Source organism: Strongylocentrotus purpuratus, unplaced genomic scaffold (genome assembly GCF_000002235.5).
Source record: "Strongylocentrotus purpuratus isolate Spur 01 unplaced genomic scaffold, Spur_5.0 spur5_scaffold_6, whole genome shotgun sequence".
NCBI lineage: Eukaryota > Metazoa > Echinodermata > Echinoidea > Camarodonta > Strongylocentrotidae > Strongylocentrotus > Strongylocentrotus purpuratus.
This window is the reverse complement of record NW_022145612.1, coordinates 20,097,889-20,110,460: the sequence shown is the minus strand read 5'-3', so window position 1 is coordinate 20,110,460 and position 12,572 is coordinate 20,097,889. Positions and strand designations below refer to the sequence as shown.

Here is a 12,572-nt window from a genome sequence, read left to right as displayed (position 1 = left end):
TTATACTGAAGGTGGTCTTAAATTCCCGAAACTAAAATGCATGATAGAGACACAGCTGGTTAAGTGGATTCAGAGATATTATACAGAATCAGATCATCATTGGAAGTTGGTTTTTGACCACTATAGTAAACGATTTGGTGGAAAATTGATTTTTATGAGTAATTATTCTATGAGCCAGTTGAATTCTCTTGGAATTCCCATATTTTATCATAACTTGTTGTTAGCATGGTCCAAGACAAAGGAGTATAATCAATTTGTTGATGATCAAGGAGACCAAGCAAGTGTACTTAGTCAAATTGTTTGGAACAATCAATATATTCTTATTGATAATAAATCAGTTTACTGTAAGGCCTTTCATGAGGCAGGTCTATGTTATGTATATCAACTTTTTGATCTACATGGAAACATTGTGCAATTTAATCTTTGGAAAGCAAGAGGAGTACCAGGTAAATACTACATGATATATTTGGCAATAGTATCGCTAGTCAGGAAGAAATGGGGAAGTTCATTTAATCAATTATTGATACAAATGTTGATTTAGTTAGTAAATTGACATGTAGACCTGTCTGTGAACCCCTATTTTCCACTAAATATGGGATAGAAGAGGAGGAATGGCCACAAATGTATCTACTCCCATTTAAATGCACAATAGAAGTTAAGATGAGAGTCTTCAGTTTAAAATTTTGCATAATATTCTATACACCAATGAGAGACTATTTAAAATGAAGCAAGTTCAGACAGAACTTTGCACATTGTGCGAGACCTCTGTTGAAACTCCTTTACACCTTTTTTATGAGTGTAAGGTTGCTGAAGATTTAAGACGAGCTTTTGTTGATAAAATTGGTCTAAAGCTATCTGTCAGATATGAGGATCTATCTAGGAAAAGAATGATGTTTGGATTCATAAAGGATTGGAAGGGACCACATAAAATATTATTAAATCACTTAATTATCTTATTGAAGAGATACATTTATATTCAGAAATGCAGGAATTTAGTAGTAAGTTTCATAGGTTTTGAAACGTTCATTTGCAAAATCAGACATATAGAATTGGTAATTGCTAAACAAAAGCACAAAGAAAACATGCACTATAGAAAATGGTCCCCTATTGAGAATTTATTTTAATTATCCATAATTATATTTTGATAATGATACAGTTCAAACCACCCGAGACTGATTTTTTAGTTTTTACATCAGGTCTGTTTGTTTGTTTGTTTGATTGTTGTTGTTTTTTGGGGGGGTAATTGTTACAGTGATTCGTATTTGATTATTGTTCTTTTAATGTTATACAATCATTTAATTCTTGTATGATTGTTGTTTTGTAATGTTACAAAAAATTTCGAAAATCAATAAAAATTTGGAAAAAAAAAACAAACAAACAAACAACTCTAATTGAATATACTACTTTTTAACATTTGGTTCGTTTTTTACTGTTTCTCTGTTCCTCTCCAAATAGGAAGTTCTTTTGAACAAACAAACAACAACAACAATAAAATGCAGACTAGGCAACAGTCCCTCTGTGAACTACCTCAAAGTGTTGCAGTACTTGAAAATGTTTTCATTTTTCACTTGATTTGATGTTTAAGTAGACATTTCAGTTTCTACTTGATGCTATATTTTGTTCAATCAATATTTCATAACAAAATACCTCAGCACAACAATCAAACTTGTTCAAATTCACCTATTGTTAAAATTAGAATATCTAATGTATTCCCTTTCACCGCCGTGAAAGAAAATCTTTGAGTCTTTTCTGTTTCTTTCAGGATAACTATTGAAGCACTCACCCAGTTGGTACTGGTCGAACCGAGGGAAGCGATCAATCATGGCCTTGCGAAGGGCCGAGGGCAGAGATCCATAGTTGATGTTCTTATCATGGAATGTCTGTAAGGAGAAAAATCAATTTTGATCATGACTTACACTTTCAGTTTCTATTTATATGACCAGGCACTATAAAACTACCCAAAATTGCATGATGTGATTTACATTTAGAGCTCAATAAAAGTATATCTATTCAAGAAGGACAAATTATAGCTTTTAGCATTTCCTGAAAGTGTTTACTTTATTCTATGTCATTCCAAAGTTCAGCATCGCCAATCAATTTAAAATTAATTATTAATATTCTCATGGTGATTTATAGATCTCTATGATTGTCTGCTTTTGAGACTGTAGTAGTTATTTTCTTTTCTTTGCATCCCTGGCTACTGGTCAAATTTTGATCTCCTTCTATAATTTTGAAATAAAGTATGTTGTTGCATTGATACCTTGTTAAAATATAGAACAGGATGTGCTCAATTGGTGTGATTAAATGGAAGTATGTGATCTCAGATGGCCAAGAATCATGAACAATTTAATGGTATTACATTGACTAGAAAGTAGAGGGGTATCAAAAAGGATAAAGACATCATGAACATCATGTTTGGTTTCATTTTCAAACAGCTTGCAAACAAATCAACTAGATCCAAATCATCACACGCCCCCTAAAGGAAATTCTTCCATAATTAATGCAGGGGTTACACAGAATTATAAAGTGAGAGTAACTCATAGAGTTCAAACTATAAGGCAGTCGGGCAATGCCTTTCATGGTGATCATCTATCAAAATATTCCTTTTTAGAAGATGATGTAAGCAAGGATCAACTGATTACTTCCTGTGTCATTAGTACCTGGTAAAGTTCAGCAACATCTATCCAATCAGATGGCAGGGCAACGCTGGTGCTGAAGTACTTCCTGAGAAAAGGTCGGCAATCAGGGGTCATGGCTGCGAGAGCTAGCAGGAAATTGGCTGTAGTACGAATGTTCAACTCTTTCCTTGTATACAGTGCAACCTGATGGAAAACACAGGACACATGATGTACAACTGGGAAACAGCAATTTACTTACATTACTTTGTCGTTTGGTCATGTAAAATAAAAGTATTATTCTAAACACAAGGAAAAATAGGGCTTTGGACTATTATTTAGGAATACATCTCAGCCCTGGGGACAATTACATTGTATAGAAGCTATTAGTCATTCAAACTCTAAATAAAGCAACAAAGGAAAATTTATGTTTACAGTTTGGTAATGCAAAAAATTGTTAAAGATAAAGGCCAGTTATGGTCATGCGATTGCATTGTGAAAAAAACGTTGTGGAATCGATCAGAAAAGGTTGATCATCTAGCATATAAGTATTGGTGTGTCCTGCAAGGTTCTGGAATCATCAAAATGATAAGAAATTTGGCCCAGTCTTCGTAAAGTTACAATCACTGTACACAGAAAGATGTATATGGGACTACTCACACGTGCGCGACACGTGCGTTTATCTCTCACACACCAATACATAAATAGACAAATTTAAATATGATACATGTACTAATTATGGTGGGCTGTCAAGTATGCAGAGCAAATATTATACAAATATTGACTGCTCATGAGGATGATGGTGGGAACTATCACTCCCAAGATGGTGGGAACTATCACTCCCAAGGTGGTGTTTACACCGGCCCTTCTATCACCCCCGAGGCGAAGCCGAGGGGGTGATAGAAGGGCCGGTTTGAACACCACCGAGGGAGTGGTAGTTCCCACCATCATCCGATTACAGAGCAGTCCATATTTGTTTTATATACCTCATCCTTTTTATTGATTCATGATTAGGTCTAGCTGTAGGTCTAGATCTAGCTCTAAAAACAGGAATAGAGATCAAGAGGAATTTACTAACCCAAATAAGAAAAATCCAACATCAAATCCAAGGCAAGAGTATTGAATTCCTACGCACTGCGCGTAACCGCGCGATTGCGGTAGCCTAGCAACTCAAAAAATTTGTGTGCGCAACTAAGTCGCGGGAGGGGTTAGGGGTCCTATCCCAGGGTTTGATAGTAGCTATCAACCCCTCTGACGTAATGATACTTGATAGATAGAAATGCTCCTTGACATGTGATATAGTCTTGACCAATCAGTGAATGACAATCTATGTATGAGGTATATAAAATTAAATGTTAACACATTCAGGCTACCTCCCACTCTTGCCACCCCCTAAAAAAATATATAAAAAAATATAAAAAAATTCTACCATCATGATTAAAAAGTGTACTGACTTTTTTTTTCTTTCTTTCAAGTCTTGCACAACTTTTGACCTCATGGCTGCAAGATATATGGTCATCCATTATGAGTATATGTACAACATTTCAAAGCCTTGCATCAGCCACAAAATTCAACAGGAATCTATGCATGTCATGTACATATAGAATAATTGTAGTGTACTAGAACTGTATTAAACACATGTACGAAAATGGAAAATACTTAAATTGAACACCAAAAATATATATAAATTATCAGTAGGTAAAAGCTAAGCATCTAATCAGTATAAATTCAACATTTGACAACAGTTTACTCTTCCACCTTATTATTAATGTCGAACTTTTCATGGCCAAAGTATGATGGTCAACATCCTCTAAAATAGCAGCTTTAGCTCATTATGAAAAAATCTCATGTATGTTCATTATGTCTCATGGAAAATGAAGTTGGAAAGTATGTGTCCAGGAAAAAGAAATGACTACATTTGGAACTATTCTGAAAGCATTTTATATGTCTCTATTCTCACCTTTAGGATGAATTCTGGGTCTTTATCAATGATTGAGGTAGCCTGTCTGTTGATATTCTTTCTGGTACCGTCTGCACGCTCATGAAAGTTGGGGCCACCGATCAAAGATGCACTCACAGCATTGATGAATTGTTGCTGTGGGTTCGAGAAATATAACATGTTATTATCATAATTCTTATTATGATTATAATAACGGTACAATGTATATGTCAATTTCAAAATATCATAGATTCATAGATTTACATGATCTAGCTCAAATTCATATTGACTTGAAATTAGGCCTGAGTCATCACGGGTTTTGCCGAACCTGGGTTTGACTTGAAAATTTCGGGCGGGGACCGGGTAGCCAAAATTTTCACCACTGCACTGACACTAAAAATTTTGTGCATGCAGCGGCAGGAGTTAGACTAAGTTGCTGTTCTAATAATGCGACGGAAAAGACAGTTACTGCTTTCAAAACAATAAAATAATCAATTGAATTAAATTAAGATGCTTTAAAAAATAAATGGATATCGTTTCAGTTGACGGTAGGTGTTTTTATCGCTCAAAATTGGGGCTGCAAGAAAGGAATTACGCTTCGTGCGTGGTACCGAGTGCGTTTAGAAACGGAAGTGGAAATATGACCCACTGAAGACTGAGCAAGTTAAGAAAGCCCCACACACAAGACTAAAATGTTGATCAGACTATTACAATTAAATCTTAATACTAATAGGCATTAATTTAATTGTCAAAATATGTCCATAAAATAATGGTTTACGACCCTTGATAATTTGATGAAGGAAAATAATCTAAAGCCCTTGAAATAACATCGAAGTGCCTTCCGTTCATTCTAAAAATGCGTGTATAACAGCAAGCTGAAGTTACGAGTCAAGTTTTGTTTACATATATCCCTACACCGCCATCCGAGCTGATCGGAACATTAAGCATTAAACATCACATAAGACTTTAAGGGACTCCAATTCAACAAAATTACCGTAAAATAATTATTTGCTTTGACAAATAATACTATAGATATTCATAATATCATACAGAAATAATGATATTTCATGAGCTACGTACTCGATATCAAGTTCAGCTAGCCATCATTTTGAAATGAGACGTAGTTGTCATGTAGTAGACTGTAGAGGGTAGTATGCAGCAGAGAGGAAAAAGCGCGGGTCTGAGATCACGTGATATTCAGTGATTTTTTTTCCTCTCTGCGAGCTGCAGCATTCTGTCTATACATGTAGCCTACTGTGCTGCATGACAACTACGTCTCATTTCAAAATGATGGCTAGCTGAACTTGATATCGAGTACGTAGCTCATGAAATATCATTATTTCTGTAAGATATTATGAATATTTGTCAAAGCAAATAATTATTTTACGGTAATTTTGTTGAATTGGATTCCCTTAAAGTCTTACGTGATGTTCCGATCAGCTCGGATGGCGGTGTAGGGAACATGCATATCAAGCTTGAATCGTAACTTCAGCTTGCCGTTATACACGCATTTTTAGAACGAACGGAAGGCACTTTGATGTTATTTCAAGAGCTTTAATTTATTTTCCTTCATCAAACTATTAAGGTTAAACCATTATGTTGTGGATATATTTTGACAATTAAATTAATGCCTTTAGTATTACGATTTAATTGCAATAGTCTGATCAACATTTTAGTCTTGGGTGTGGCACTTTCTTGCTCTGTCTTCAGTGGGTCATAGATCTATTTCCACTTCCGTTTCTGAACGCACTCGATCGGTACCACGAAGCGTGATTCCTTTCTTGCAGCCTCAATTTTAGAGCGATAAAAACACCTACCATCAACTGAAACAATATCCATTTATTTCTAAAGCATATTTATTTGATTATATTGAAATATAAGTTTGTGAATTGCATATTTTTAATTCTATATTTCAAAATATCAGTGTGAAATTTAATTTTGAAAAACCCGAAACCCGAAAACCAAAAGACGGTGGTCAGCTCGACGGTCGGGGACCCGTTTCGACTCAGGCCTACTTGAAATGCTTGTCTTAGTTTACAATACTTTTTGTAACACCACTCCTGCAGCAAATTTACGCTGGTCAGTGAATATTGTAGATAAAGAGAATAAAAATATTGTCATGTGATATAATATATTCTCATACATCTCACTGTACATAGCACTTAGATCGTTTAGATATATACTTAATCCTGATATTTTGCTTGATTCATCAACTATCCTGGAACTGAACAGTAAAGAAATATTCTGTCCTAGTCATGATTGATGCACCTTCCTTTAAGATGAGTCAATGAACAAAAGTCACACATGCTGTCTTTTGTTTGGACTTATTACTTTGCATCAATATAAATAATTTGAAACATCAAGATGAATCATGGACAAGAATACTCTACCTTCAATTCAGTCAAGTAATTTTCCCCTGGATTAGTCGACAGAGTGTTCACCATGTCCAGTTTCTCAAAAGAAGGGACGTATTCCTGCACAACTGTACTTGTTACTGGAAGCTGACGTGAGAAGTCATAGTCTGGTAGCTCACACGTGGTAAGAGTTGGATCAATGACGCTGTCCTCCTTGACCTTGGTCTGCTCTGGATGATGCTGAGATTTGACCTTCTTGGTTTTGGAATCATCAACCTGGTTACTGTTGCTTCGGCTCAAGCTACGTGTCTTCTGCTTGTTCGGCAATACAGAACTTCCGTAAGCAGGAGAACTTCCATATGTTGAGGACGATAGAGAAGATGACGATGACAGATAGCTGCTCGAGGATAGTAGGCTTCCACCAGCCAATAGGGATCTTCCAGAGCCAGAGCTGCCTTGGGGCTTGCTATTAAAACCAGTACTAGCCATTAGCGGTGACTTCGTGCCCAGACTAGATGACTGCAGGCCCAGTCCAAATTTAGAGTTCCCCCCAAGAAGGGAACTACCTAGAAGGAGGCTACTACTTTGGAGGGACATCTCAGTGGTTGGCTGCTTGCTTGGGGCAGACCCCTGTGCTTGATTGCCATTGCTTGCCTTTCGCTTGGTGGCTGTTAGCCCCGATGCCTTAGACTTGGCTGATGTTGAACCAGCCAACAGTGGATTGGACAGGAAACTCATTTTGACAGAGAGTTGAAATTTCTCACCACACTATAAACTTTGCCTATCCTCACTCATGAACTCAGATTGCTCTGCATCTCTGAAAATAAATTTATAAAAATATCAAATTATAGAATTATTTATTTGACATCTGTACTAGTATCTCAATTTTCATTACATCTGAATATGATGAATCTGTCTGTGGTGTTCATCTTATATATAAGCCTGTAAGATTTGTAATGCTGTTATTGAAAACAAATTAGTTGCTGAAGTTACATCTCAGCCTCACTGGTCACTCATATTGCTCATGGTCATATATACATGTACCTCAATAAAGACAAATTTAAACCCCGGCTTTGTAGTATAAACACATGTTAACAAAATTACAAAATACACATGTTAATAATTTAGATCAAGGCAATTTCATTTGTTAAATTTGCTCTTTACTGTTCAACCAAACTAATCCTAGCTCCAGCAACACACATGCAGTGTTCAAATATTGAGGGTTTTTTTAGACAGACTGGGCAGCGTTTCTAATTACAATTAGACCCAGTAAATATTAATAATCACAAGAAATTTACCCCAAGAATATTTTCGAAAAATCTCAATGATCTTCTTGCTCAGTCAGCTGACTATGACTGAGTATGACTTGTGATGGCATTCTAAAAAGATATGACAATTTGAAGTCCCGACAAGTTGGAGAAGTTGTCAACTTGTCATTTGTCTTGGAAAAGAGGGTTTTGTGTAACACTTATTAGTCTATCTACGAGTATGACTAACAGTACTTCAGACTAAGCGATGTAGTATGTGGAGTCTCAGCCATATTGATATTAAACATGTTAAATTATATTAAAAAAATAAAAAATTCTTAGACTCAAGACATGTCATTGATAAATTGTTAGAGAGTTAAAGGTATTACAAAGTTTTGGTATGGGGTCATGAATTTGGTTCAAATTAACATATTGGTATCATATGCGTTCCTACAGTATTCATTGATCGTTGCCCCGATTGAAATCGAGTCTAAAGTTATGAAATTATAAATAATAAACTCTTTATGTTGTATAGCTCCCTCTCAAGGTCAAGATATCAATTTAGCTATGAAACAATGTTTGTTGACTAAAATCGACTGATTAGCTATTCCCGTTTGGAAATTATATATCACAACTACATATTCTGAGATTTTCATGGTCGCAGCTACCATTGTACGGCCGTAGGCTCCATTTGAAATTTATCAAAATTTACCGGGAGCACCGGTAAATTTTTATATTCAATTTTTCTCAAAAACAGAAGTGTTTTAGGGGTTAATTTTTTTAGTGCTTATTATACATCCACGGGGGCATCCAAATATATAAAAATTGTAAATAGTCTAGACCTAGATCTAGAGTCTATTCACTATCCACCCAATTTTCAGAATTTCCCCAAAACTTTGTAGAGTCTAGGGCTAGGCCTATATTACCTTTAGAATCTAATATTATTATGTTCATAAATTACAGAATTCATGGCACAGTGACATTTCAAGATATAGACTAGACCTCTAGATCTAGTCTAGATCTACTGTAACTTTCATGACTTTAACGTTTAATTATAAATTAATCATTCATTCACATGAAAATCATCACCCAGAATCCTGATCACATTCACACAGACTTGGGCGATTGATTCTGTCTTTTACTTTTTTTAGTAGTTTTACGCCCATTTTATTTTCCAAAAATATATCCGACGATTGGTTCTTACCAAAATCCTAACAGAACAGTGCGTCAGGCTACTCAAAATCCATGTAAGTAATAGACTAGTCTGTTGTGAGGTTTCAAAGAGCCACCATGTTTCTTCCCGGAACCGCAGAGCAGCTAGCTAGCAGGCAGAGTAGGTTGCTATAAATGAGCACCTCCACACTATAGCTAGCGCTGATGGATCCCAGGCCAGTAGTTCGGGCGAGGCTGTTTGGTCTTGCACCATGTCTACGCAAGGCCCGGATGAATGATGAAAGGTCGCGAAATGTATCCTTGTTTTGATTGTCTCCCTCTACGTCTAATCATTGCGACCTTTCTCCATGTTCGGAAGATGATTGGCTCTTTGCTTTTGTCCGCGCTCGCTTTTGAATGCATGCATAATATAATACGCACAACCTGCACTGTGGCTGACTTTCTGTGAAAATATCAGCAAAAAATTCTGCGTTTCTGACTAGATAGAGGGATTTCAACATGAAGCCAACGTAAGTAACTAAAAAATCACATAACAAGTTAACATAAATATTATGAAAATAGGATATTAATCTTGCTAAAGGGTAATCTAGTGGCGTGTTTTGTGTGCATGAAACAGGATTGTGAATGTGAGTGAGATGAGTTGCTGTGCATGTACATGTACGTGCCAGTGCAGTGAGCCGAGATATGCAAGTGCAAAAACATGGGGTGATGTTCTGCAAATGATGTTCATCTACATCTAAGGTGGTACTGGACAGGACCAATTGGTATATACGTCCAGATTTCCGTGGCATCGCAAACTGTCAACAAACATCACAACTGATGCAAAGTTCAAAAAACAAAATGTTGCTTGTCAATTTTAAAGTTGACCTGTTTTGTGTCAATTTTCTTCTTTTTGGGGGGAGTATTTTTTCGGAAAAACATTGATATTAGTATAGATCTATTCTACACTTTAGTTTTTCACAGGTTTCACGGTAAAACGCTGCACAATAAAAGTGCATAGATGTAGGTATGTGACTATCGTGCACATTGGCTTGGTTTCAGCGCGCCCGGCAGCGGTTTCACGCCCAATACGAGTTACTCTGCAGGGTTCCTCTTTGATTGCGTGTGGAAACGGCGGTTTCTCGCCAAATTTGGCTTGCTTGTCTGATGACGTCATTGGAAAAATTTCCTTTCGCCTCGACTTCGAATTTTCAGAAACGGACATGTGAAAGTGTATTTTTGTTCAAGTCAAATTTCAATGTCATCTTTACCATCGTAATCTTCCCTGAAGATAAGTTTTAATAGTTCTAAAACTAATTTAATTCGTTTATTTATACATTTTTCTCGTTACTTGATGAATATAAAATTATAAATCAAATCGGAACATACAATCATTGTTTTTTTTACTTCCTCAAAATTGATTGTCAGGAAATTACGGAAATTTGTATGTCTTTTTGTGGCAGTGAGTTCATTAACGACTAATTAGCTAATTAATTTGCTAATTACTAATTAATTATAGAAGGGTCTATAGTACATCAAATAATACAATATTGGTTTTCTTCCCCTATCACATGTTCTTTCCTTAAGGTTTTATCTAGAAAAATGAATAATTTTTACATTTTTGATAAGACCATCCTTTATGTTGGTCATGGTCGGTCACAGATTTTGAGAGGTCTCAATGGTAAAACAATGGCGATAATTAAATCAGATTTTTAATCTTAAAAAAATCATAACTCGCTAAATATTTGTCCTAGAGCTATGGTTTATATACCATTTTAAATGGTTTTTCTAGCCCTTTCCAATGATATAAGATACAATGTAATCCCACAATTATTTTTCTAGTCACATACCTAATAGATGGTGGGTTGCGCGCGTGTGTTAAGTTATGTACCGTAATGTCTCAGATCCTCATGTAGGTCTAACATAATGTCCCTGATGTGGATAATAGATATAGTTTCTTTCTTCTTGATTTGTTTTTGTTTGGCAATCAGTCACAGTTGACTATTTTTGCCACACACTATTTTTATGAATTATTTATATATATACATATGTACAATTTCATGTCATAAATGACTATTTTTAGGATTCTTTCTCTTTCCATCCTCTTTCCTTCCTCTTTTTTTCTTTTTAGACTCTATAAATTTTTTTTAGAGAGAAAATTCAATAAATTAATAATTTTGGAAAGAGACGACGGCCTAGCAAGTTACGTACTTGTGTTTACGTGCACGTGCGCGTTCAAATATCACCTCACGTATGCACATGTGTACTTCGCACTTACCCCCACCCTTTTCAAAATGCCATCTTACCAGTCTTTGAGGTATATTTCGCAGACTTTCGGTTTTAACCTAGGTCACTCCGGCATAGGTGAGGGGGTGCCAGCTAGCATGTGATGTTGGAGGTGATCACCGAATTGTTAGAAAAAGTAAAAGGTCAAATTAGTTACAAGTATTGTGGGCTTTATTGGTGCAAGAAAAAGGAAAAGAGAAGATAAGAAGAAGAAAAAAAACAAAAAACATCAACAACAATTTAATGGTTTTGATACAGCCGCTTTGTTCTTAAAACGAAGCGAACTATTGCTTTTTGTTTAACTATTTCTGAAAGTTTAAGTAGTATCATGATTTCCTGTGGATGTGATAAATCAGTTTCTACGAGTAACATAGCTCTTTCTATTATGTACTTTGGGCATTCAGTGAAAGTGGTTTACAGTTTCAGTACGTCCTGTGCAGTTATTGCAATGGCCTGTCGAGTGTATATTCAATCTGAAGAGATCTAAGTTCAAACCTATCACTCCTATTCTTAATCTATGGAGAATACTTTCTTCAAATCTGTTCAACTTACATTCATATGGTTGATTTACTGTAGGCAGTATATGTCTAAGAGAGCTATCAGAATTATTCGTATAGATTCTAGACTAGACCTAGTCTATATTCTTAACTTTTGATGATATTTGCAATTTTGTTTCAGAAGAGGCAAAACTCCCAAGAAAACCCCTCGGAAGCCTCCTAGCTGTGCTAAGGACCCCGTTGAGGTAAGATGAGTTGAGGTCAGAAATGTTGAATGTGAGGGGGGGGGGGGGGGGTTGGCAATTAAAGCTACAAAAGAAAAGGGAATAACTTCAGCCACCATTAAATCTTAACAGGACGAGACATGGATGTTTAGCTCAAACCAAGTAGAAAACTGATCAAGGAAATACTTTTTAAAGATGAAAGAGTGTGCACTGACCATTAGTAATATATAATCATGTTTTTCTTTTTTTAAAGGTAAA

At 35.8% G+C, this 12,572-nt stretch overlaps 2 protein-coding genes across 2 annotated transcripts in view; one reads left to right on the top strand and one right to left on the bottom strand.

The window, feature by feature from the left end:
- The window catches only part of LOC584519 (telomerase protein component 1), an 82,517-nt gene extending 72,908 nt beyond the window's left edge, over nt 1–9,609 (bottom strand). Inside the window, exons 1-5 of the mRNA XM_030973314.1 lie at nt 9,360–9,609; nt 6,945–7,725; nt 4,576–4,710; nt 2,661–2,822; nt 1,784–1,880 (exon numbers count right to left, since the gene is read on the bottom strand). Coding sequence (XP_030829174.1) covers nt 1,784–1,880; nt 2,661–2,822; nt 4,576–4,710; nt 6,945–7,646 — 1,096 coding nt within the window. The 5' untranslated portion in view covers nt 7,647–7,725; nt 9,360–9,609. The remainder of the gene's footprint in view (nt 1–1,783; nt 1,881–2,660; nt 2,823–4,575; nt 4,711–6,944; nt 7,726–9,359) is intronic.
- Nucleotides 9,610–9,826: 217 nt separating this feature from the next.
- The window catches only part of LOC373240 (KRP110), a 39,318-nt gene continuing 36,572 nt past the window's right edge, over nt 9,827–12,572 (top strand). Inside the window, 2 exon segments of the mRNA NM_214494.1 lie at nt 9,827–9,837; nt 12,272–12,335. Of these exon segments, the coding sequence (NP_999659.1) occupies nt 9,827–9,837; nt 12,272–12,335 (75 nt within the window).